The sequence below is a fragment of the Macrobrachium rosenbergii genome, chromosome 28 (genome assembly GCF_040412425.1).
Source record: "Macrobrachium rosenbergii isolate ZJJX-2024 chromosome 28, ASM4041242v1, whole genome shotgun sequence".
In the NCBI taxonomy this organism is placed as follows: Eukaryota; Metazoa; Arthropoda; class Malacostraca; order Decapoda; family Palaemonidae; genus Macrobrachium; species Macrobrachium rosenbergii.
Window position 1 is genome coordinate 15501179 of NC_089768.1, and position 27712 is coordinate 15528890.

The 27712-nt window shown below is 39.0% G+C and overlaps 1 protein-coding gene across 2 annotated transcripts in view; it reads left to right on the top strand.

Annotated features, from left to right (window-relative positions):
* The window catches only part of LOC136854067 (zinc finger CCCH domain-containing protein 13-like), a 177850-nt gene that overhangs the window by 126397 nt on the left and 23741 nt on the right, over positions 1 to 27712 (top strand). For both annotated transcript variants that reach the window (XM_067130186.1, XM_067130185.1), the window contains exons 8-13: positions 4889 to 5088; positions 6689 to 6820; positions 9531 to 9675; positions 20966 to 21193; positions 22681 to 22793; positions 27158 to 27476. In XM_067130186.1, coding sequence (XP_066986287.1) covers positions 4889 to 5088; positions 6689 to 6820; positions 9531 to 9675; positions 20966 to 21193; positions 22681 to 22793; positions 27158 to 27476 — 1137 coding nt within the window. The remainder of the gene's footprint in view (positions 1 to 4888; positions 5089 to 6688; positions 6821 to 9530; positions 9676 to 20965; positions 21194 to 22680; positions 22794 to 27157; positions 27477 to 27712) is intronic.

Below are 27712 nucleotides of genomic sequence, written 5' to 3' on the forward strand. Positions count from 1 at the left end.
CGAACCAAGAGACGCTTGGGGCATGGTCGTAGATCTCCTGTCAGCACCAGTCTCGGGTGGCACGAACAAGCGGCAGGAGATAAGCTTCGATGCGGAAATTTTCCTTCGCCAACTCCTCCCGGAAGTACGCAACCAGATCGCTCACCCCTACACCATGCCTGTCGAGGACCTCATAGAGGCGGCACAACACCTCACAGACTCCGTCAAGGCTTCTCAGCAGCGGCTAAAACCGGCCACTCAGCCGGTCAGCTCCGTCCCAGCCTGAAGAGGACGTGAGCAGCCCGTCAACGCCATCGCCAACAGACGTCCACCAACCACATTAGACGGTGGTCCCGGGCTTCTGTCGCTATCACAAGTGGTTCGGAAAGGGCGCCCGAAACTGCCTGCCGCCCTGCTCGTTCAACCGTTCAAAAACGGGGTGGCGGCGGCCAGCAGGACAGGCCACCATGGCAGCCGAAGAACCCAGGGCCTCAAAAACAGTAGGTTTCTACGTCCGCGACACCGTCTCCGGCAGGATGATGCTGGTCGACACAGGAGCCTTCAAGTCGGTCTTCCCAGCATCCAGAGAGGACCGCAACCAGACACCAGACCCGGCCGCCTTCCTGACGGCCGCCAACGGAACCCCATCCTCTCCTCGGCACCAGGCTCCTGTCGATCTCCATCCTTGGCCAGAGTTACTCCTGGGACTTCATCGTCATGGACGTAGGAACCCCCACTCCTGGGGCCGATTTTCTGGCGCGCTTCGGCCTGCTGAGTCGGCGTGGGGCGCAGCGCCTCCTCGATACCGACTCCTGCCGGTCTCTCCCGTTAACGGCGGGACCCAGACCCACCATCAGCGCCGTCGCCCCCACCAGTACGCACACCTTCTGTCGGAGTTCCCTGAGGTGTTTAAGCCCGAGCCGCCAAGTCCCCGGGCCCCAGCCAAGCACGGCATATACCACCATATAGTGACTAAAGGGCCCCCGACATGCGAAGTTCCGCAGGCTTCCCCCTCAGCGCCTTCAGGAGGCGAAAAAAGCATTCAGCGGAGATGGAACGGATGGGCATCTGCAGGAAAGCCTCCAGTCCATGGGCCTCCCCCTCCACATGGTGCAGAAACCGGACGGCTCCTGGAGACCCTGCGGCGACTACAGACGGCTCAACATTGCAACGGAGCCCGACCACTACCCTCTGCCCAATATGCAAGACCTTACGGCCTCCTTTCACGGGGCCAAAATATTCACTAAATTGGACCTTCTTAAATCTTATTTTCAGGTACCTGTTGCGCCAGAGGACATACCAAAGACAGCCATCATCACGCCCTTCGGGTCCTATGTGTTCGCCTTCTCCACCTTCGGGCTGAGGAACGCCGGGCCACCTTCCAGCGGCTCATGGACAGCATCCTGGGGACCTAAAATTCTGCGTCTGCTCATGGCGACATTCTCATATTTTCCAGGTCTCACAGCGAACACCAAAGGCACATCAAAGCAGTCCTCCAGCGCCTCCAAGAAAAACGGCCTCGTCGTCCGTTTTGACAAGTGTACATTCGGCGTCCAGAAAGCAGAGTTCCTGGGTCACGAGGTATCTCCGACAGGCGTCCGCCCTCTTACATCGAAAGTGGCAGCCATAGCAAAGTTCCCCGACACCCACCTCCATCAAGGCCGTCCAGGAGTTCCTTGGGATGGTAAACTTCTACAGGCGCTTCATCCCGGGATCGCGACACCACGGCCCCTGACGGAAGTCCTAAAGGTCAACCAAGTCCCTGTCTTGGGGACCCAGCCAGCAGCAGGCCTTTTCCCGGACGAAGGCCGCCCTCACCAAGGCAACCGCCTTGGCACACCAGGATCCCAAGGCTCCCCCAGCTGACGACAGACGCCAGTAACGTTGCCTGCGGTGCTGTTCTGGAGCAAATCATCAACGGCGCCCCAGCCCATCGCCTTCTTCAGCAAGAAGTTCAATCCCGCAGAGTCCCGATACAGCACCTTCGACAGGGAACTCTGCGCGATGTACAGCAGTTCGGCACTTCAAGTTCCTCCTGGAGGGGACGCCCTTCACAATCTTCACAGACCACCAGCCACTGGTTCACGCTTTCACGAAGCAAGGGGACGCATGGTCTTCCAGACAGCAGCGCCACCTCTCAGCCATAGCCGAATTTACCTGTTCCGTCAGGTACCTCCCGGCAAGAAAAATCCCGTAGCAGGCGCCCTCTCCAGAGTCGGGTTGAACGCAGTGCAGCTTGGTGTAGATTACCAGGACCTTGCCAGAGAACAGGCCGCTGACCCAGAAACCCCAGCATACCGCACCGCCATCACATCCCTCAAGTGGCGGGGTGACCCTCGCCCGGAGGCCCCAGTCTGCTCTGTGACATCAGCACAGGCCAGCCCCCCCTTTGTTCCAGCCTCACGCCGCCAGGTATTTGACATCATCCACGGCCTCTCACACCCCTCCGGCAGGACCACGCCAAACTGCTTTCAAAAAGTTCGTCTGGCACGGGTGCAAAAGGACGCCACAGCCTGGGCAAAACAGTGCCTGCAGTGCCAGACCAGTAAAGTGGGTCGTCACACGCAGTCGGGGTAGGCGAAGTTCCCACAGCCAGGGCGCCGCTAATCATTTACATCCACATCGACGTCGTCGGGCCCCTTCCCCATCAGGCGGATCAGATACCTCCTCACGGTGGTAGACCGTTCAACGAGGTGGCCCGAAGCCACGCCCATGCAAGAAGCCACCGCCAGCGCGCGTGCGCCGAGGCCCTGCTCTCCAGTTGGGTTAGCCGGCGGCGTCCGGACCACATCACAACCGACAGGGCCCCGCTTTCCTCTCGAGCTGTGGTCTGCCCTGGCTCAACTGCTGGGAACCACGCACCACACCACCACAGCGTACAACCCAGCGGCCAACGGCCTGGTTGAACGTTCCACAGGTCCTAAAGTCATCCCTCATGGCCCGCTGCACCGCCGAGGACTGGAAACATCAGCTGCCGTGGGTCCTCCTCGGGTTGAGGACCGCCCCAGAGCCGACGGCACCCCATCCGCAGCTGAACAAACCTATGGGGAACCCTCGTGGTGCCGGGAGAGCTCGTGACGGATGATCGCCACTCCCCATCTCTGCAGAGGCTCCGCGGCGTGGCGGCAAGTTAAGCGCCCTTGCAGGCGCTCATACATCGACAGAGCAACCACCTTCGTGCCGCCACAGCTGTCATCCGCCACCCACGTCTTCGTCAGAGTCGACGCCGTCCGTCCACCACTAACTAAGCCCTACAGGGGACCCTTCCGCGTGCTGGAACGGAACAGCAAGGCGTTCCGGCTGGCACTTCCAGGCAGGAACGACTGGGTTTCCATAGACCGGCTAAAGCCCGCCTTCCTGTCGGAGAGTCCGGCAGCGTCGCAGCACCCCTTCCGCCCAAACGCACTCCAGCACGCCCTCACCACCGCAGGCGCGGCCGCCCCAGGAAGGGACCGCCCAAACAGCAGCCTCACAGGCGGGAGGCCCCTCAGTTATCCTCAAGGAGCCGCGGCACCCTTCAGCGTCCCACCAGGTACAGGGGACTAATCAGACGCGTCCCTCGTCTTGGGAGTATTTGTAAAGTCACCAATTCGGCGCCAGGATAGTGTTTGGCGCGCCATTAATTAAGTCTCCGCTGAGCTTGTTTTCTTTGGTGACTTCCCGTTTTCTTCAAGCTAAATTAGTCACGCCTAAAACGTGCCAGGTCACGCATTTTAATCATTTTTACTTTATGGTATTTATACAGATGTCACACATTGTGTATCACATGTTTCTTCATTCACAGGCATCAAGACTGTATCTATATTGTGTCTCTGTATGTTTCAAAATTGTAATTCGTACTCGTTCACTGCATATTATTGTTTATTGTTTCGACCTCAGGTCACAGTCAATTCCATTGTCTCTCACGGCCCGGCGTCAGTCGGCCGCAATATAAGCCGCCTGGATCTGTAATAAATCAGCAGTAACCTTTACCTGCTCGTTTCTTTGACACCTTACATATTCATTATGTTTTCTTTAAGTTTTGAGAGATACCTAATACAAAATAATGTTATGCCGTATGATCTGCTATATCATAGGCTATAAGCTTGCCTATTATAAACCTTGCAGGATCTCCCCCCTCTCCTATTATCTGGTTTTTTGAGGGTATACTGTATTTTTAAATAATTTTTCAATACAAACCCATTACTTGGAATGCAGTTCCCACCTACCACTTTTACTAATTTCTTACTACTCATGGATCAGATGACACAAATAGATATAAATTCTCTGATCTTCCCATCCTTGTGCATTAATAATAGCTAACAGACTGTAGTCCTCCTCCCTGTAAGCATTAATGACAGGTGACTGCTGTATTCTTTCTCTCTTTTAAGGGTTACTGAAGTGTTTGGGATGATTTCATGGCACTTGAAAAGACTATTTACAAGTAAAGGGTTTGTCTGAAATTTTTTGCCAGAAATTATGTTTGGTGTTGAAGTCAGTCAATTCCTGCAGCATAGGGCCTTCATGAATTTTTGCCACAGATGTCTTCGTTGTGTCAACTCTGTGTCAAGTCGCTTAATGCTATTTTGTCCACAAATCAAAAACGGTTTAAATGGCAAACATACAAATTCTTGTTTTATTAAATTAAGTTTGTAATGGCAGTATATTATTTTAGTATTCTACCGTCATTTAAGGATTCCAGCTTCCTGCCATACTTTTCTTATGCTCGCCTTGAATTTTGAATTCTAATGATCCATTTCTGAAGACAGTCGTGCCTTATCACTATCTCCAGTAACACTGCCTGATATTCTTTACATTGATATTTCTCTTTTGGACAGGTTAACAAGAAGTCCTACTTTATCTCCTCTGTAATATAGTGAAAAGTATTACAAAATTTATAATTTATTGTATATTTTCTGTATTCCTGTAGGAACACCGAAGAGGCGAATGTCACATGTACCTAATGTAGCTTCATTGCTTCAAGCAAGAGAAAAAATCAAGAGTTTACCCCCTTCAAGTTCTAGGAACCTTTTGTCTCCAAGTTTAGCTTCAGCATCAGGTCGTGTCCCACCAACAATTGCACAAACTGTTGCAAAGGGCGGAAAGCGTTTGGCACACACTCCTAAACTTGTAAGTAAAATTGTATTTTACATTAACCCACAACCTTGTTAGTAGGTTTTGGGAATGAGTTTTTAATCTATGAAGCAATTTTAGTTTACTTTTTACCATACATTTCACACAAAATTAAACTATACAAAATTGACAGCTGTAGCTGTGGTACCATTATTGGTTTTTGATTAAGGGTAAACATCTTCCATTGTACAAGGTTTCAGCGTCTCAATCACAGCTTGTGTTTTTGGTGTTGTTATCCTTTCACACTAGTTCTTTTGGTAACAATTGTTGAATTAAAATGTTGTAGGTACCCTTTGTAATTGAATGCCAGTCTTAAACATGTACTTGCTATTGCTTAGTTAATAAATGGATTGCCTTTTACAAAAAGACTCAGGAAATTAAGAGAAGTTAGAAGGAGGCAATGCCTGACACTTGAAGGGCCACAAAAATACTAAAACACCAAGTTTTACCCTTCTGCTAAAAGAAAACACTGAAGCATGATTAAGATAACATTCTTCTGTGAAGGTTAGCAGAAGTGAAGAGAAGCACAAACAGTATCATAATACAAAACATTCAGTTGCATAGTTCAAGAAACAGAAACATTGAGGTGGAAATGAATATAAAAGTAAGAAATGGAGCAAAGGGCAACTGTTACTATGAAGCATTGAAAATCATAATTCTTTGAGTAATGAAAATTCCAAAATTGGCAAACAGTACCCACACATTCTTGATAAAATCCAACAAAAATGACACTAAGCAAAAGCAAAATGACTAGAAAAGCAATTGAATTAATAAATGTACGTGTAAACCCCTTCAGAATATTACTTAATATTACCTGTACATCAAAATAAGATGAGAAAGTCAGAAGAGGTACTGGGAAAAAATTTGTGCTAATCTTGGGACACATCCAACTCCAAAGGAGTCACATACAGTAAAGGAATGAGAAGTTTCACCTTGTGAGACCTGTGCATAGTGAGGTTGACTTACTCAATAGGACTTTCTTTCAAAGTCTTTTTGGTTGGTATGACTGGGTCTGTTTCCATGTAGTAAGACTCATCATGAATAATGGGTTTTGTAAATTAGATAAATGTGAAAAATTGGAAAGAAAAAGTAAAGATAGAATTGGCTGCAAGTGTTGAAGAAGGGATTTGCTGACATCAAAGTTGATATACAAGAAATTAGGTTCATAACTAAATAGAACCGAAGGTTCAAGGGTCACGCACACTGTGCTGCTAGTCTTCCTCTATTGCTGTTGTAATGTGCCGAGAATTTGTAAAGACTAGAAATTAAGCAATTATAAATGAATGACTTTTACAACAAACAAAGCAGTGGATGCAAGTTTTTTTGCTGGATCAGAGGTGTGTTTACCTTTATAAAAACTAAAATCACCTTGGCCATTATAAGTCATGCGTATGCAAGCTTTTGTTGATTTTCACTGGTACTGTATACCATTTTCTAATTACTGTCCAATATGCCCAACAACTGTGACAAATGTGTGCAACTCAGTCAGGGTATTGATTAAAAAAAAAATTTTTATGGCTCTTTTGCCACTGAGATTTAAGGGTTTTATTAGTTTTCAAAGATTGTGCTATATGTTTTAATGTTTTATATTTTACAGGAAACACTGCAAAGACCAACAATTACACCAGAGTTTGGGAGCAAAGTACCACCAAATATCCGCCAGCGTTACTTGAATTCTTTAATTGATGAGTGCCTTAAGTTCTTGGGTGAAAAAGAAGCATACAACTTGGTAAGACATTGTTTTTCACAGTATTTTTGCTGATATAATTTTTAATTTAGTTTGTTTCATAACCCCATCGCCCATGCAGACCCCGCATTCTCAGTCTTCTGAGAGTCTCAGACACCAGAGGAATAGTAGTAGGTTGGTACGTGTACCTCCTGGAACCTCAGGTGCCCATCAGTCACCTGCATAATGGTTCACATGTCTTTTGTCTAGAAAACTGTTAACAGTTCTTAACTATTGTTACTTGCGCATCTTGGCTGATCAGTTATTGTTTAAATTACTTAATTTTTTTATGGCCCTGCAGGCCATGAATACACGTAACCTGTCACTTGAAGCCACGAATTAACCTCAAAGACAGACGTTAATTAACTAAAGGTTGCCAGTTAAGGGTAATTAACCTCAACAAAGAATATTCAAGGAATAAAGACTTTATGATAAACGTCACCAACTGCGGACGCAGAAAAATCTCTACTCGTTAAGATGGTATTAAATACAACAACGCAACAGTCCTTCCAAAGACTGGACCCGAGACACAAAGAAAGCATAGAGAATTAAAATGACTTGCTTAACGTAAGCCCTAGTTATTTTTACTTGAATAAAGTGGGTGAAGCTAACAATATAATAACTTGGCTTAATCTAGACTTCGTACAAGCGATTACCTTAAATGGTGGCTGGAGAATGAAACAAAGAAAGATTTGGAAATACAGAAAAAAGGATAAAAGAATGGGCGAAGTTTTGAACAAAAACACAGACTTTACCTTAGGACAAAGCGTTGCTGCACATACAACGGATGATCGGAAGTTGTGGAAAATGCTTCTTCACTTCACTAATAGAAATACTAGACAAAGGGCGGAGAGTCCAAAAGGACGTCTTGTCTCCGCGAAGGCTTGGTTCTCTCTCGTCTGTTCTCTGACCTGCCCAGGTCAGACAGGCCTGCAGTCATGTCCTTAGGCGTCTACGCTCTGTTAAAAACATTCACCAAGAGACACAGGTAGAAAGGAAAAAAGGACTTTAGTACCACCTATTCTTAAGGCTGGATATGGAAATTTTGCTATAGGGTGAAATGCCTAAATGCTACCGAGTTCCTTCCTACACGCGAACGTTACAATTTAAACTGCCTACGTGACTCGGCCGTTGAAGTTTGAACTGAAGACGCTCCTAATGTGGGACAAAAGCTTTTTCCCTGTCTTGGTCAGACTGATATTACTACAGACAAAGGTTACGAGGGCAAACAGCAGTAATATTTATAAAACTATTTAAATGCTGAAAATCCTTTGTTTACATTATATTTCTTAGTGTCATGTTTTTGTCATCCTTTTCACCTTAATTTTCCTTTTCATCTTAATTGGGTTAGTTTTAAATACCTGCACCTTAACAGACAGTACTCTTTCATAAGTTAGAGCCTAATTTTCAAGTTCGCTTTTATAATTTGTTACCTTCTGTGGTTTTTTAGGAACAATGCTGCTTTTGCAATGGTAGCATTGATTTGAGCGCTTAAGAGTTGTTATTGGATATTTGATATGGTGTATGGCTTTTAACATTGGTGATTTAGGTATACTTAGTGTTTAATGTTGATTTTGTATTGATCAGTATGCCAGCTAACAATTCTGTTGTTAATTTTGATTTTATATTGATCATTATGCTTGTGCCAGTTAACAGTTCTGTTGTTAATTGTTACATAAATTATGCTTGTTTTGTATATATCCATTCAGGTTTAGTTTATTTCATGTGTAGTGTAAGTTTTGTTCATAATTTCTTACCGTACTATTTCGCCTTTTTTGTGTTCTGGATGGTTCACACCTGTATTCTATTTGGCAGGTGTCATTAACCTGTGGACACTGTCCAGAAGATTTCCCACTGGATCTATTGGACCTTTACAAAGAATGGGACTCTCAGTTGCTTGACTCCCTGTATACATAAATTGCAATTTGTGCTGCATGTGATTGATGTGTTTGTTATAAACAAATTAAGGTTTTATGGAATAAATTTTTATGCAAAACCACATTATGTACTAAATGTCCACATGTCATCCCCTTGTTCTTGCTGTGCCATGCACCCACCCAATTTACATGAAAAAATAAGATAGATATTTACTACCTTCCATTTGGTCACAGTCGCATTTGTGTGAGGAGTCACTCTGCTGCTTTTGTCTACAAGACATCAAAATGTTCATGTATGGTAACATTATAGTTGGGAAAGGATAGCTCTATGTTCTTTATAGGTTGCATGAAAAATCATCTTTTGTTTTGTAAAATAAAAAAAAAATTAATATTCAAAAACAAATTTATTCTTCCATACACTCCTACTGATGTCCTTTTATCCGAAATGTCCACCTCCTGTCCCCAAGTTTTTTCATAGCTGAATGAGATTACACAAGGAAATAAGATAGCTAGCCTCTGTGGCTAGCTAGGACTCTTGGGGAACCAAATACACAAGTGCTGACCTGCCAATCTTTTTATGGAAAAATTACATGTTTTTTTTTTATTGTGTTCAGTGGATAATGTAGTTCTTAAAATTGTTGCTTTTTATTTGCTTTATGATATTCACATAAAGTTTCATTCAATTAGAATTTACAGTGATCATTCTAACTAAATTCCAAAAGTAGTAATTGTCATGGTAAAACAGGTATGGTGCTGTAATGTTACTTTTGTTTTGTGCCTAGATTTTGAAATATGAATTGTAATGTTCTTATTTTTCTGTGAAAAACTTTCCCTAGGGGTTGGCTGAAGAACGTGTGTGCTTCCAGCGAGCCACATCCCGGATGGTATATTTAAACCTTGCTGTTAATGCAGTAAAGCGACTGCGTAACCAGCAAGAAGCAGGAGAGGCTGCTCAAGAGCTTTTGGATACTGATCCATCATGTAAGTTTTTTACAAGTTGGGCTTTTCTTAAACTTTAGTCATCATTGCATTTTGGTATAAGGTATCTGTTACTTTCTGGTGGGAAAAAGGAAAGGCAAAATTCCAGCCAGAAGATTGATAATCTTAACATGATACCACAAGTTTCACAAGGTAGTAGATGGAACCAGCATTCTAACATCCTAAACTGACTGGGATCTCACAGTCACCCAAAAGTGTAAGAAATCATATGAGAGGTTGGCTTCAAGTGAATCTCATTCCATCTTATCTTATGGATAAGGGAAGCAAAGACAAGGAGAAATTCACATGCCAGAAAGGAATTAGAGAAGTAGTGCTGTTTGCTTAACCCTTTAACGCCGAAGCCCTATTTACAAAAACGTCTCCCGTATGCCGGCGGCGTTCGGTGAGTTAGCGCCGAAGCGGAAAAAAAGTTTTTTTCAAAAAATCACAGCATGCTTAGTTTTTAAGATTAAGAGTTCATTTTTGGCTCATTTTTTTGTCATTGCCTGAAGTTTAGTATGCAACCATCAGAAATGAAAAAAATATCATTATCATATATAAATATTGGAATATATGACAGCAAAAAAAAAAACTTGTATATAATTGTATACAAATTGCGCTGTAAGCAAAACGGTTAAAGCTAATGAGTTAATTTTTTTTAGTTGTATTGTACACTAAATTGCGATGATTTTGGTACATAACAAATTTTAAAACGATCAAAGCAACACAGAGAAAATATTATCACAAAATGATGCATGAATTAAATAACGCTCGGACGTAAAAAAATGTTTTTTTAAAATTTCACCATAAATCGAAATATTGTGCTAGAGACTTCCCGTTTGTTGAAAAATGAAGCTAATTGATTGAATATTACTAGACTGTAAGTGTTTTAGCTTACAATTGCAGTTTTCGACCATTTCGGTCGAGTTAAAGTTGACCGAAAGTCGAATTTTTCTATTTAACGTGATTTATATGAAAATATTTCAAAACTGATAAAAGCTACAACCATGAGTTATTTTTTGTTGTATTGTACATGAAATTACACACATTTTCATATATAAACCTTTATGTAACGACTAATATAAAGTGGTGCAAATATTACGACAACGAGACGAAAAGAATTTCTGAGATGTTCGGCCGAGTTACCAGCGCAGGCGTAAGGAAAATGTTTTTTTTAAAATTCACCATAAATCGAAATATTGTGCTAGAGACTTCCAATTTATTGCAAAATGAAGTTAAACGATTGAATATTACTAGAATGTAAGAGTTTTAGCTTACAATTGCGTTTTTACCATTTCGGTCGAGTTAAAGTTGACCGAAGGTTGAAATTTTGGCAGTTATCATGATTTATGTGAAAATATTTCAAAACTGATAAAAGCTACAACCATGAGCTATTTTCTGTTGTATTCTACATGAAATTGCACACATTTTCATATATAAAAGTTTATGTAACGACTAATGTAAAATGATGCAAACATTACGACAACATGACGAAAGAATTTCTGAGATGTTCGCCGAGTTACGTCGCAAAGACGTAAGGAAAAAAATTTTTTTTTTTTCAGAAATTCACCATAAATCGAAATATTGTGCTAGAGACTTCCAGTTTGTTGCAAAATGAAGGTACATGATTGAATATTACTAGAATGTAAGAGTTTTAGCTTATAATTGCGTTTTTGACCATTTCGGTCGAGTTAAAGTTGACCGAAGGTTGAAATTTTGGCAGTTATCATGATTTATATGAAAATATTTCAAAACTGATAAAAGCTACAACCATGAGTTATTTTCTGTTGTATTCTACATGAAATTGCGCACATTTCCATATATAAAACTTTATGTAACGACTAATATAAAACAGTGCAAACATTAGACAACGTGACGAAAGAATTTCTGGCGGGACGTAAGAAAAAGTTTTTTTTCAAAAATTCACCATAAATCGAAATATTGTGCTAGAGACTTCCAATCGGTTGCAAAATGAAGGTAAATGATTGAATATTACTAGAATGTAAGAGTTTTAGCTTACAATTGCGTTTTTCGACCATTTCGGTGGAGTCAAAGTTGACCGAAGGTTGAAATTTTTTGTAGTCGACGTACGGTACGTCCACTCGGCACCCAACAGACAATTTTAGTCGACGTATGATACGTCCAATAGGCGTTTAAGGGTTAATTGATGCTAATGCTCTAGACTTGCAACACTAGATTATGTGTATCTTGGGTTCACTTTTTTTTTCCCTTGTCAGTCAGTTGCATTGGAGATGGAAAACCAGACTTGTAGTATGGAAAGTCGAAAATAATAAAAACTTTTAAGTTTATTCAAGGTAAATACTCAAACACACCTGGAAACTTAGTCTGCAAAGTGGCTCAACAGTATAAAGGGATTAGTGAGTTCTCCCAAAATTGTAAAAAGGTAGTGACAAACATTTAATTTTAGACATACATCAAGTTGTTTGTTGTAATTTCAGCTGGTGACATTTATTCCCAGGGCAAAATGTCAATGACCTGTAATCGCAGCCAGCCACATTTTTTGGGAAAACATTTTCTGGGTAAGATTCCTGCACCTATGCTGGGATCTCTTTGAAGTAATAATCCATTAAAAAGGGAACAGCTACCAAAGAAAAGCTGAAGGTATCCTTGAAGAGGCACAAAATATGCAACTTCATAATGGGAGTTTGTGGAATGTCTCCAATTTACTTTTTCTGAAGGAACTAGGGATTTGGAACTAACATTATATCTCTCATCCTTTGCTAGAGGATAAGAGTCTTGCTAACTTTTCATGCCAGAGAGACTGAGAAAGACTTAGAGGGGAGAACCAACTTCACCAGGCAAATGAGAGGTCATTTATAACAGTGATAGAATCATTTTGTCCTTCTGTTTCCAAACTTAGCTTGCCTAAAGCCTCCCAAGTGAAATGTGACAGTACAGTATTCTACATTTGTGTGATTTTCACTAAATACAGGTGTAGCTGTCTGATTTCCTTTCAAGACTTGCTTAGATCACCATGACCCTTAAATTTGTAATGACAGACATTTGGCAATGTTTGGTTACAGGTTTCAAATCTAAGTGGCAGTTAGGAGTGCCAGTGAGATTTTAGAAGCCTCTCATTTGTTTTCATCTTACTGGAGATACATTGCTCTCACAAATATTTAGTCATCTTATGTCATCCAAATATGCATAGATGAGAAGTTTTATGAAAAGTAGTTGATTTTACATTTGTGAAAAGTTTTGTGACAATTTTTTTTTCAGGTTTTAATTAATCCTGGATTATAATTCGTAGTGTGTTCTTAGTATGGAAGTAAGGGGTGTTTGCTTGCATGAAAGGACATTGTAAGTTGCCACTTGATTTTGATAGAGGACTACTTTGGACATTGTTGTAAGGGTCATCATTCTAAAACCCACAGCTGTAGTCGAAAACAAACAGGAATCTGAGAAATCCAACCTAACGAATTGTAACTACCTTGGTTGAGGGAGTTGAAGGTTAATATTAGTGTAGGAACAATCAAGAGTCAAGGCTTGAGTGTGGATGATGAAAATGAGATTTCTTCCTGCCTGAAAAATGTCGAAGTTTCTGGCTGAACACGAGAAAGACCGTCAATTCACGCAATGACAGCCATATGGGTCTGGTGGAACGAATTCATTCGTTCGGTTGTAGGCGTTATGAAAAGGATGTTGGATATTATTATGAAAACAACCAATGAAGGTCGTAATGTATGTTTGAAACGTCTGGGAGAACGATCCATTCGTTTGAATGCGTTGGCCGTTCGTTTTGTGATTTGGACTTTTACTAAAAACGGAGGTTGACCTCTACCAATGGATAAGACCCTGTCAACTTACGTTATGAAGGACGTAAAAGTTGGCAGAACGATCCCGTTTGCTTGTATGTAGTTGGTAAAGTCTGTTGGCTGTTACCAGATGATCAAGCTAAACACACATGAGCGAAAGGCATTGCACAGACATGCAGTTGATGCATTCGAACGTGGGTTGTCACCTTTCTAGGTGTACACAATAGTGCTAACAATCTCCTTTGCTTGACAGAATTGAACGAGGTGGTGATCGGATGGGAATCAGTGCTTCAATGTGGCATGGCCTTAGGCCATCCCGTTCTATTCCCAAACCTTCACGTGAGCGTGGTCGATGGCCTGTTCCCGGACATGCTATCCTGAGACAATTTCCACACACACACCTGCAACAACCGTGTATCAGTGGACGGCTGTATGTCCGTGTTATCACGTCCACAGCTGGGCAAACTTGAATGATGAACCTGATTTTCCCTGTGAGAGAGAACGTGAGAGACTATGAGATGCTGAGGAGTGAGGCTGAATGGCCAGCTGGACTGAACTAACTGCATGTACATGCGTGTCTTCACTGACACAGACGTGCGACAGGATGCACCCTTGAGTAAAGCAAGACATTTTTGGTATCCATATACATCAGGGAAGCTTACGCGTTTTGCCAATCTACATGTTTCAAAGATGATCAGTGAGGTAGATCGTTCCATGTGTATGGTTCTATGGTACTAATGACAGTATGACATCTGTGTTGCCTCTGTAAAGACTAGACTTTCAACCCAATGCCAACAAATCGTTCGTTAGCTTTTAGTTGGCTGCGAAGCAGTGTCCAAATCATCATTTCTCTGACTAGTGAGATGATCAAACGAGCGTACCCCACAACTTCCTGGTGGACGTCAGTATGTTTCAGGCCAGATTTTTCGAGGCCAGGGGTATCAGTCTGTCCATTGCATTCAGGAAGAACCTGTCGGTCGAGTACTAGGATGGAGTGTAATTGTGTGGATCACATTCATCTCCTTTTACCTTGGGAAGTTGCCCATAGGTCCATGGACTCCTTTTCCTTGGATCCTAGGATGGATGCTCAACAAGTCATGTAGTTCACCCAGCTCTTGAGGGACAGGTTGCATCTCGCCTAAGGTGTGCAACTGCAAGGAGAAGGTATGTATGGGACTGGCCTCCTCCCTTTCTCCTGTCTTCTCTCCTCTTCCAGTAGGCAGAGGAACAGTGAATGAGCCGTCTCGTGCTGGACGGGCGTGCATGCTGGTGACCTAGATGACTTTGTATCCTATCTATAATCTAGCTCTATTTGGATTAGTAGATACACATACTTCCTTCTCTCTTGCAAGGGGAGAGAGGGACAGACTGTGAGCAAACCAGTTGGTTATTCTTATCTTTATAGTCTCTGACACTATGGGTTCATCCAGGCCTTTTTGAATCAAGGCTGTTACATTCCTTTAACTGAAAATGCCCAGAACTCTGACGATTGAACATCCCTCTTGTTCAGTAGATCAGAGGTATGGTCTCCTTCCTTTGCTCTTTCATGACCAGGAAGAGAGTACCCAGGTTATTGTTGTTAGTGGTTGCTTATGGTGGGCATTGAAATGTAAACAAAACCATGATTTCCCTTTTAGGCGACATGTGTAGGAAAAACATGATATAGAATCGACTTTGTCATTTCGTTTACGGTATATACTCATTAACGTGCAATCTCACACATCGTGCGACCCCCAAATTTTCACCCACAAAAAATTGTTTTATGATGCATCTCATGTATCATTCTAGTTCCTTTTATGGGAGACCAGATTAATATGGACTAACCTCTTTTACTCAATCTCTTTATCCTAGCTTCTAGTTAAATAAGTTAAAAAAGTAAAAGCGAATGATAAAAGTATCGCAAATTACGTTCTACTCGAGTAAATGAGTACAGCCATAAACAACCGAACGAGAAACAACTGTTTTGTTATGAACACAGTCTAGGTCGTGGCTATGAACAACCGAATCGGATAACAACAGCTTTTTGCTTGCGTTTCAACCATTGTATGATAGTAAACAATTACTGTACAGTAGTTATGTTACAAATGATGTTAAGTAGAATAGGACTGATATATACGAGTATTTTACATTATACTCTTATTCGCTATGGAGAAAAGATACTAAGGAAATATACTGCTAAATTTAAGCTGCAAGTTGTAGCTGAAGCTAAGAAAATAGACAATGTTCAAGCACTAATGACTATAAATTATTGTGCATCGGCAACATGGATGAAACTCCTAAACTTAGATATGCCATCAAACGCGACCATAAACAATATTGGAGAGAAAAGTATTTTAATCAAAACTATTGGGCATGAAAGAACACATTTTACTGTTGTTTTAACTTGTATGGCAAGTGGGACAAAACCTTCCCCCAAGGTTATCTTTAAACGGAAATTAAATTGATGCCGAAACAAAAATTCCCAGAAGGTATCGTTGTCCACGTTCACGAAAACCTAAACAATGTAAATGGCGCATGATTGCTATGTTTGTATTTTATAATACAATTAGTAATATAGTATGCAAATACATACAATATTACTGGATACAGTGAAGTAAAGCATAACTTGTTAAAAGATCTGTGGAAAAGATGTATATTCGTTATGTTTGTTTTTTATAATTCGATACTAATGTGTGCATAGTAGACAGATTGGATTGGAATATAGTTGATGGCTTGCATGCAAGTGATCATTTCCCAATATTAATTTCATTATTATAAAATAATCCCATCAAGCATGTCCCTCAATATAACATTTATAAAGCAGATTGGGAGCAATATGAATTCCACACTAGGAATATCCCACCATTTGAATATTTAAAAGACCATAATGAAACTAATAAATCTCTTGTAGATTTCATTAAAAATGCTGCTGATAAAGCAATGCCAAAATCAAAATCTTATACAGCAAAACATGAAGTCCCATGGTGGTCTGAAAAACTAACAGAATTAATAAAAATAAAACACCAAATTGAAAGATGATTAGATAATTTGAATAGAAAGTTCGGTAAAATAAACAAAACATTACCGATATTAGAAGGAACTTTAAAAAAAATTAATATTATTATTAGAAATTGATACATTAAAACCTCTATATAACAAAATATCTGCAAAATTTAAAAGAGAAGTAATTCAAGGAAGAATCATTTCATGGGAGAAATATGTATCAGATCTCTCTAATAATACACCCATCAAAAAAATATGGGAAAAAATTCAGGAAAATAAATGGTACCCATGTTAAACCACCTAGACATGCCATAATAAAAGATGGAAAAGAATATGTGATCCTAAAGAAATAAGTAGTGTAATAGTAGAAAATTGAGCAAAAGTAAGTTGTGACAAAAATTTGGATGAGCATTTCTGCACAAAGAAAAATAGTATAGAATTATTAATAACAATAAATATTGAAACAATAGAAGATATATATTATAATAGAAAATTTTATATGGAAGAATTGGAATTTGCTCTGTTGAACAGCAATAAATCTGCCCCTGGAGGTGACAGTATTTGTTTTGAAATGGTCTGCCATTTAGCACCTTTGGCAAAGGCATACTTATTAGAGTTTTATAACCACTTATGGCTTCGAAATTTATTTCCTGATAAATGGCGTAAAGCTATAATTATTCCTGTCCCCAAACCTGGAAAAGATCCCACTAATGTAAACAATTCGAGACCAGTTTCGTTAACAAGTTGTTTATGCAAATTACTAGAAAAAATGGTAAATGCTCGACTAACATGGCATATTCGAGAAAATAAAATTTGAACTCCCACTGAGTTTGGGTCACAATGTAACATATCTACATTGGATTCTCTGTCTAACTTGGAAGACTACATATGAAGAGGATTTGAACGAAAACAAGTTACTATAGTTGTCTTTTTTTACATGATATGATACTACATGAAGATATGCAATATGAAAAATGTTACATAAAAACAGCATCCGTGGAAGTAAATTCCTGAACGGAAGACATGCCAGCGCACAGAAAAAAGCAAAAGCAGCACACGGTCAAAAACCACAACAAAGCGCTGGCTCGTGCTAAAATGGAATGCCAATATGGCGGCTGAGATGTTGGTAGCCGGGGAGCTGGTGCGGGCTTTGTAACGGCACATCGCTTTCGGGGATTTTGAGATTGGAAACCTCTACAGGGCGGAGGCCGGTGGCAGTGGCAACACTCACCCTTTCCTATATACGACTCCATTTTATGGAGTTCATACTGGGGGTAGTAACACCAGCATTGCATTTAGCTTTTCTCTGGTATGTTTAGCAATGAATTTACCTAGAAATATGTGCTAGATGGTTATTTCACCGGGTGACACAGGTCTTCCCCCAGAAATAGATTTTTCCTTTGTCAAAATCCCTTATCTACATTGGATTCTCTGTCTAACTTGAAAGACTACATATGAAGAGGATTTGAACGAAAACAAATTACTATAGTTGTCTTTTTTGACATGATATGATATTACATGAAGATATGCAATATGAAAAATGTTACATAAAAACAGCATCCGTGGACATTTACCTAGGTTTATCCAAAATTTTCTGACAAATCGCACTTTGTAAGTGAGAATTGATGATGTATTGTCAAGTAAATTTCCACTTGAAAATGGTATTCCATAATGAAGTGTCCTTAGTGGCACACTGTTTACGTTACCAATAAATTATATCAGTAATAATCTACCTATCGGAATTAAAAGTAACTTGTATATGGATGATTTTGCCATATATTATTCAGCATCTCGCATAAAACATGCAGAGTGAATCATTAATAAAACTATAATAAAAATACAGTAGATGAATGGGCCTCATCTGTAGGCTTCAAATTTTCTATACAAAAGACTCAAGCAGTAATGTTTTATAAAAATAAAAAGTGGAAAAAAGGTGAAGAAGTAGATTTAAAAATCAGAAATAATTCCATACCAATTGGCCAAATAGCAAAATTTTTGGGATTAGTATTTGATACTCACTTGAACTGGAAACCCCACATAACATACTTGAAATCAAAATATAAAAGAGCATTAAACCTAATTAAAAAACTATCGAACACTACTAGGGAAGCCAATAGACATACCCTTACTGTACCGTATAAAGCACAGTGCTGTCTGTCATTGATTATGGAAGCAAAATATATGGCTCAGCATCAGACGCAACGCTGAAAACATTGGACCCAGTTCATAATGAAGGCCTTAGAATATGTTCAGGAGCTTTTCAATCATCACCAATGTCATCTTTACAAGTTGAATGCAGTGAACTACTCCTGTCTCTCCATAGAGAGCTGGTAACAATGAAGAGTGCTCTAAGAATTCAGACAAATTATTCTCCAACCAAAAAATTATTTGGATTAAGAGATGTGTTTGTAAACAGTCATCCACCTCCTTTCCCAATTAGACCTAGAAGATTGTTTGAGTTGCTAAATATAAATATACAATTACCTTTAATATTAAAATTACCTCCTCCTTGGACAGTGAATAAAATTAGAATTTGTACACACTTAAAATATTTATCAAAATGTTATTCATATACATTCATATACCCCAGAACACCATAGACAACATACAGTAGAACATATAATCCGAAAAGGTCCACATTACGCAATATACACCAACAGATCTAAGTCACAGTACGGAGTGGGATATGCTGCAGTATCCCTAGACAAAACGTATCAGTTCTCTCTACCAGATAATTATGTAATTACAGCCGAGTTAGGTGCAATAGCATCAGCCATAAAAATAATTGGAGAAGCCTCTTGTAATAATTTTGTTTTTTATAGCGACTCCAGAAGCACTATAGAAGCCATTCAAAGCTATAATAATAAAAAAAATAATATTGTACAACAAATTAAGTTTTCTCTCCATAAATTGTATAATAATGGAAAAAATATTGAAATATGTTGGATCCCTGCCCATATAGGGATTAAAGGAAATGAATAGGTTGATAAAGCAGCTAAAGAAGCAGTCCACATGACAAGAGCAAATGTAGACATCCCTATTAGTGGCTACAGTAAGCCCCCCATATTCGCGGAGGATGCTTACTGCACCCTGTCAGCGAAAAGTGAAAATCCACGAACACTTAAAATCCCCTCTAAAAACACTTAGAACTGCCTATTTTGATAGTTTAAATAAAAACAAAACAAAAAAAAAACTAAAAATGCTTATACCTGAGTATTTTAATAGTTTTATCACAAAAAGTGCATTTAGTCATAAAAATGGCATGAAAATACAGTAATTAGTGAGTATTTCTCAGTGAAAAATACCGCGAATGAGTGACTTTTCCGTAAATAATGGGTAGATACGTTCCACCTGCAGTGATTATCAAATTTTGGAAATAGATCAATAAAAGAAATTTTGTCGTAATCTTCGACATTTTCAGTAATACCCATTTTAATGTTCATGAGGAGCTGTGATTTAATTGATGAAATATAAAAAGTAAATAATAGAAATACGAGCACCCTTAGACGCCTAATGAATTTCAAAACAACTAAATTTAAAAATTGTACTTAAATTATTTTGAATTTTAATATACCTTTTTAGTGAGTATACTGAATATTGGAACATGAGTGTAAATGTATGTATTGTATGATTGTGTTCCAGTATGAGAGCATATGCCTTTGTGCAGCTTTTAATTTCATTTTCATTCATTCATCACTACCAGGTGATGTATTTGGTCCCAGTGCTAGGTTTCTAGTCTAGACCTGTCATTTCATCCAAAACCTTCTGGCCAACCCAAAGAGAGCTGATAGTCAGCTCAGTGGTCTGGTTAAACTTTTTTAACAATAATAAAAGATACTAATATGCGAATATTACATATGCTAATTTTATATTTCATGTATGATGCGACCCCCTTAAAATTAGCTTCAAAATGAGGTCTTCAAATGTCACATGATACGCAAGTATATGTGGTATTTTGAATTTCTAAGGATACAGTAAGTAAAACAGCATTTGTAAAACAGTAACATCATCTTTTCATAACCAATATTTCATCGGATGCCTGTTGTTGCAAATGCTAGCCTGTACACAGATGGTTTTTAATTTGGCAGTTTTCTTTTACTAAAGATATGAGATAAATTCATGAAAATTTGTCAGTTGTTTACCTCGCCGTATTTAAAGGTCATCTTATGCACAAAAATATACGGTAGTTTTTCCTACAAACTCATTATTATTAAAGTCCTTACCCTCATTTTGGCATTTTATCTTTTGACACTCAGAAAACGATACTGGAGCAAGTATCATATGCAGGACTAGTCATGCACAGTAGAGGCCTCTTAGTCTTGGCCAATACAAATCAATGTGACAGGGAATTTACTTTTCCAGGGGAATGAGACTGTTTGTGATTCATGAATTTACATGAAAACTCAAACATATTGCATTTAAACATCTTAAATAAAACCTACCTTGTGTTGAACTCCATTTTTGTTTAAAGTTTTCTTACTTAGATCTTGTTATTTGTTATTGCTTCACAGTTAATTTAGTTTTTCAATTTACAGTTAAAGAAAACACATTTATAGAGGATGCGTCGTCATCAGAGAAACCATCAACTTCTGGAATATCTTCTACTTCCTCACCATCAACAGAAACCAAGCATCAGCATCCTGTTAATCCAAACCATTCAAGATTATCCCACTTTTCAGTTTTAGCAGGTGGTGGGCACCGGGGTTCATGGAGCATTGAGAAGCCAAAGAAAAATGCTGTTAATGTTCAAAATTATTTAAAAGGTATGTAAAAACTGTATAAGGTGAGATGCATCCATCAGAAAGGGAAAGGAACCATGTTATAAAGAACTGTCACCACTGTCTATAGTACACTGAGCAAGGCACAACAAGCCAGGCACAATATGCAATAAGCCTATGGGGACACTAAAGTGAAAGAGAAGTGTGTTCAGGACTGGAAAGACAGTGATCATGTCATGGGTGGCTATGAGATGAAGAGCAAGGAAAGAGGTAGTATTTGTATCATTGGAGGAGTGAAAATCCATAAAAGTTATCCCAAGGAGTATATTATTGGCATAATTTAATAAGTAGAAGAACAAGATATAATAGTGTGCTTGTATGGCCTTGGAATGGAAATGAGTGAGAGTGAATGAGTTTTTGGGAGTTAATCTGCATCCTGCTAGGTTTTGAGAACAAGAAGTGATGGTTATGTTAGATGGTTCAGTTTTAAAGTTAAGCATGAGACAAAGGTGTGGCATATATGATAGGTCTCAGATATCTAGAGTAAATGAGGATAGGGAGATTTTAATGGAAAGGAGCCTGAATGTTGGAAATAATGCATATTTCTAAAGTGGTTTATAACTATCAGAGTAATGGTAAAACTCAAGAATTTTAACTTCTAATTAGAAAAAAGTTGAAAAGAATAAAGGAAAAGCGAAAGTTAAAAATCTCAGCTGAAGCTGAAGGGGCTTTACAAAGAACCTTTTGTACCATCTGCAATGTGCCACACTTGAATAGTAACCCTGTAGCAAAGAGATATTGAAAGCATTGTTTTAGGTTGGAGGAAAATCATGAGAACATAGCCTATATGTACAATCAAGATAGTAACATTAAAAGTGAAAATAAGAAGTTAGGAGATAGAGCAAAAGGGTTTAGGACACCACTGAGTTTTGAGAATGGCACACATTGGACCAGGAAAGGGGTCTAAAACCCAGGTCCATAACATGAAGATGGTTAAGTATTGCTAGTTCATATAAGCATTCTTCAAGAATTTTTTTCTGAATTTTCTTTTTGCGCAAGTTTTGAACAGGTCATGATAATCATCTAAATATTTGTTATTTGTATATAGTATACAGTAGTGAGTTATCTAAAAAAAAACCTTGCATTTTTGGTATTGCTGTACACACTTACATCTTGCATCAGTGAGAATCTTAATTGGTCGGACTTCAACTAAACATACATCTATGCTTATCAGCTACATCATCATCAGTATTTTTTGCTATGCTACCATATCAAAATTGACATCATTTTAAATATCTCTGTTAAATTGAATGTCAGTTGTAAAGTACAGGTTAGTTTAGGTTAGTAACTGTGGAATTGCTGTTAGCTGTAAGATATGTATTTTTGTTGTAGGCTGTGATATAGGATCTTAGTTTCTTAACAGACTTGGTTACTTATCAGAAAGCCATACCCCCAAAGCATCTTTTATGTTGAGGTGCTTTTGTATTTTATTTTATGAGTATTTGTAAATGTGTTCTTTTTTTTATTTACAGGTGCAAATTTTTACCAATATTTGAAAAAATATATTTTAACGGAACAGCAACTTGAAGAAAACGGGTATCCAAGTCCAGATCCAGATGAAAAAGGAAAAGCTGTTGTGAAAGCGGTGAGCATGATGTTTTTCATTTTTTCTCCCAAGTTACAGCTACATTAATTTTGTAGAAGACATGGAATACAGGATTCTCGTGCAACCATGCAAAATGATTTTTTATTATGCAATAAAGGTATGGTATGATTCGCAGATGATCTTTCACAACAGTTGTGGCTGTCATTGGGTACCCTGTATTAAGTAGCTTCTTATTAAGCCTTGGGATAGTTTTTTGCTCAAGGCATCTTTACTCCTGTTGACTCACTGGTAAAAATTCATTGTACAAGCGATCTATATACCATGTACAGATCATGACTGTATCTGATAGATTAGCCTTTGTGAATTTATTTTTCCTTTGCATATTTCTATGTTTGTCCACGATTAATTACGTTAATTAATTAAGATGATAAGCGTTGACTTGCACTCAGAGGGAATACACTCCAGAATTCTTACCAACAGGGTTAGCTTCTACATTTTTTTACAGATAAGTGTGGCAGAATTTCTCAATGGAAACCATTTTTGGTCATCATCTATACTCTGTAAGATCTCTTCCTTTTAACCCTTAATGGACAGGATCCTCATATGAGTATCTATAACAGGTTTTGGGTGATGGGCGGGAATCCTCATATGAGTATTAATATTATGTACCATATGATTTGACTGTATCGAGCGTATGACTGGTGGCAACTTTAGACTCAATTCAGCTCAGTCAGTTGCTGTCTCAGAGAGATCAGTATTGTTCTTGACTTGACTTGGGGATGTCTTGCTCCTCTCTCTCCTATGATGTCTTTTTATTTATTTGCTCATTAATATACCCAGGGATTGCTGTTGGTTTTAGTTCATATCTTTTATGATGTGATGTCAGTTATAATTGTAATTTTGCAAAGAAAAGTGAAAAGAAATATTAGGAAAAGCATGTATACCTTCAAAAAAAGTTACTGCATCTCCCGATCTCAGTAAATTTACATATGTATTTTACAACAAATATACTCAGAATTTGTTACTGATTTTAATTCTTATCTGTTATGATATTGTGTGAGCTGTAATTATAATTTTACAAAATAAAATAAAATAAATTATTAGAAAAAACATGTATAACTAGGTAAAATTTTTGAGTGTTTTGTAAAAGAGGCCCGCACAGCATTGTAAATAGTCACTTTCAACTTCCCCTGGAAGGTAAGGAAAATTTTTTAGAATTTTTTTTTATACATCATGTGCATTTGCATATCTTCCACTTTCCATTGATGAGTTTTTTCTTAAATTGGCCAACTTAAAGTTTGCCCAGTCTTGGGATTTCCATGATATATAATTAGCCCATCCTGTCAGGGCTACCAACACAAATCCTACCACAAACCCTTCTTGCCCGGAAAACTGGACCCGGTGGATCTGTCTGGAACTGTACCTTCGTACTATCAATTGTTGATTTTTAATGAAGCTTTGGAAAGTTTATCTGAGCTTTTCACCAAATTATTTATATCAAAGGAGAGTCATGACTTTTGTAGCACAATATTTTAAGAACTGTGCCTATATCATTTATTGCATATTGTTATGATACAGAAATGCTTTTTTCATAACTTACCATACAGCCGAGAGAAATTATAATAATTCATTGAAGAGGAAACTTGCAGGAATTACTCAGCAGCCTCTGTGGTGGACCAAATTGGCATCATCTATCTTTGGGTCAGGCTTGTCCTCCATTCCACCACTACCAACAGATGATGGTAGATTGGCTACTGGCCCTAGGGAAAAGGCTGAACTGTTTCATTGAACTTTTGAAGCTAAACAATCAGCTGAGGATGTCCCTCTCCCTGATACTGTCATCCTGAACTTATTCCTACAAAATTTGCATTTTGCTCCAGGGAAGTTAAGAAAATTCTCTATTCTCCTTGTGCTCTCCAGAGTTGCTGAAAAAATTATTTTTAAGCCACTATATTAGTATGTGGAATCTAAAGGATTATTAGCTGGTAGTCAACATGCATACAGGAAGCCGTTAGGTACTTGCAATGTTCTTTTAAACTTGACATGAAAATTGCAAGGGAACCTTGGTAAAGGTATTGAGTGCACAGTAATTCAAATAGGTTTTAGTGCTGCTTTCGATTTAGTAAACCACAAGGCACATATATTTATAAACTTCAGAATCTTGGAGTGGGTGGATATGTTTTAGGATTACTTCAAGATATCCTTACAGATAGGCAGCAGCGAGTTGCTGTGGATGAGAGCTTTAGTGAACCAAGTCATATTGGGTCTGGAGTTCCACAGGGCAGTGTTCTTGGTCCTTTGTTATTTTTAGTATTTACAGGTGATATGGTTGTTGGCCTGGAAAACTAGATTGTTCAGTATGCTGATGATGCAACACTTGTGGGTGTAGTCAAGTCTCCACATATGAGAAATGAAGCTGCCCTCAGCCTCAATCGGGACATGTACCGTATCAGGGAATTGTGTAGTCTGTGGGGTATGAGGCTGAACCCCATTAAAACGAAAACACTATTGATTACTGTAGCAGATCTCTTACAGGTGTCACACCCCATCCTCCCCTTCAGGTGGATGGAACTTTACTGAATGAGTCTGAAGCTTTAACTATCCTAAGTGTAACTTTTGACTCGCATCTAACTTTTGAGAAACATCTAATAAAAGTTTCAGCAAATGCTGTATGAAAGTTAGGTATTGTTCATAGGGCCTCAAATGTTTATAACAGTAATAAAATCAGTGCAACTTGTTTTAGGTCATTTGTACTTCCTTTACTGGAATACTATTCTCCAGTGTGGGTGTGTGCTTCTGCCAGCAATTTATCTCTCTTAGACAGAGTGGTTTGTGGTGGTAGGTTTCTGTTTCCTGATAGTAGCAGTTATAACTTGGACCATTGACATATGGGGTCTTGTCTGTCAGTTTTTCCTAAGTTGTATTTCAATGGAGATCTTTCACATTTAACAATTGATCCCTGATCCCATTTATCTGCTGAGAGCAACCACATTCACTGAAAAGCCAGCACCAATATACCTCACTGTCAAACTTCTCAGTTCCCGATGTCCTTTATTCCCCACACCGTTGGACTGTAGAACAGCTTCCTAGAGGATGTTGTGCAGTTGAAACTTTAGAAGTTCAAGCAAACTCCAGTGCATTACTACCCTAACAATACTACTCTTCGTAGATTTTAATAAATTTCTATCTATTTATCTATTTATTAATTTTTTTTTTTTAATTGGGATCTCTTCTTTCTGTATTTCCCTTTACTTCCTCTTATTTCTTCACAATGAACAACATATTCTCTGGAAGCGTGAATTTCAAGTCAAGTGGTCCCTGTGGGCTTGTTCCATATGAATAGGTTTCATCTACTGAATAATAATAAAAAGCCATTCATTATAAGATGATGTATTCCATGTAGAACTCATCCCATTTGTATCAGTTTAAATCTAACAAGAACACTCCCAGTCCTTCAAGCCAGGCTTACTTCCTCCAATGCTCCACACCTACATTAATTTCATTGTGCGACTTGGTTGCATTACATCTCAGGAACACATGCAATCTGTCTTTGTGTGACCCAAGTTTTTGTGCCACCTTTGCCTTACACTAAGTTTTTCTCCTTTGCTTTGCTTTTACTCCTTTTGTTTATGGAATGTGTGCTTGATATTATAATATTGTTTGGGGAGAAGTTTGTTCATTCAAATATACAGTAATTCTAATGTCCTTGTAAGTGATCTCTTCCTGATTATTTTTACTTGTAGATTCATTCATTTTTGAGTTTGGGGGGAAGGGATTTCATAATTGCTGTCTCTTAGAGTTCACAGTTCATGGATATTTTTTTTTATACCATTGGCTTGTATTATGTATGGGGGTTTGAGCTGTTTTAAAATGTGTCAAACTGTAAAAATTTTTACTGTTCTAACATTAATCTGTGCTGTTATGGTGTTAGAATGCTAATTTTAAAAGTATGTTTTTTATATCCATAGAGGGTTATAATCTTTTTTTCAATCCCACAATAAGTGGGTCACACTGTGTACTATGTGAGAGAGTGGAGTAGTTTATGTACTTCCGCCCAAGGGTGTTAGCGCAATGCGGCCTATTGTGATCACTGAAACTCAAGTATCATGTATTGCGGGGTAAGACTGTTAACCCCTTCATGTCTTTTTTAGACAAAGAGCCCCATTGTTTGTGCCTGACTTGGTGGAAATGGCAGTGTTCATCACAGAATACATGTGGAGTGTGCAAGAATGAGAGCAGGAATCAATGGTTTAAGCACATAGGAGCTTGGAGGCTGGGAAACATGTAAATAACACTCAAGTGTTGATTTTATTGAAAAAACCTTAACTTAACATTTAATATCATGTCAAAACTTGCATGCTTGGTTGCTTTGTTCTTATTTGTGATTCATAAACTTTTTCCAGGTTGATACACGTAAGAAGCTGAGCCCAAGTTCTGTGGAACGATACTGTGATAGGTGTTCTGTGTTATACACAGTTGATAAATGGGGATTTCCCTTATCGATTGGACCATGCGTCCATCACTGGGGCCGTCCATTTAAAAAAAGAGGCTACTCAGGATGGGAAACACGATATTCGTGTTGTAATGGCGACTTAGAATCTGAAGGATGTTCCCAAGCAACAACTCATGTTTCCCAGAATTATGATCCTAATAATTTACGTGGTTATGTCAGGACCTTACCTAAGGATGTTAAAGATAGTGATTGTGGTGTTTATGCATTAGGTAAGCCTGTGGTATTGTCTTTTTTTATTATTAATATTTTTAAAACGAAAGATGGATGTCCCACATTCTTTTGAACCCCACTACCTGGACATAAGTACAAGTGTACACACTCATAATTTCCTTGTCTGATTGATATATTCTTGTGTGTGTTATGCCAGATTTGCATGATGTTCTTTTATAAAAGTAATATTTTCTTGTCTTTTTCTCCCTGTTGGTCTTATTTTAGACATACAGTG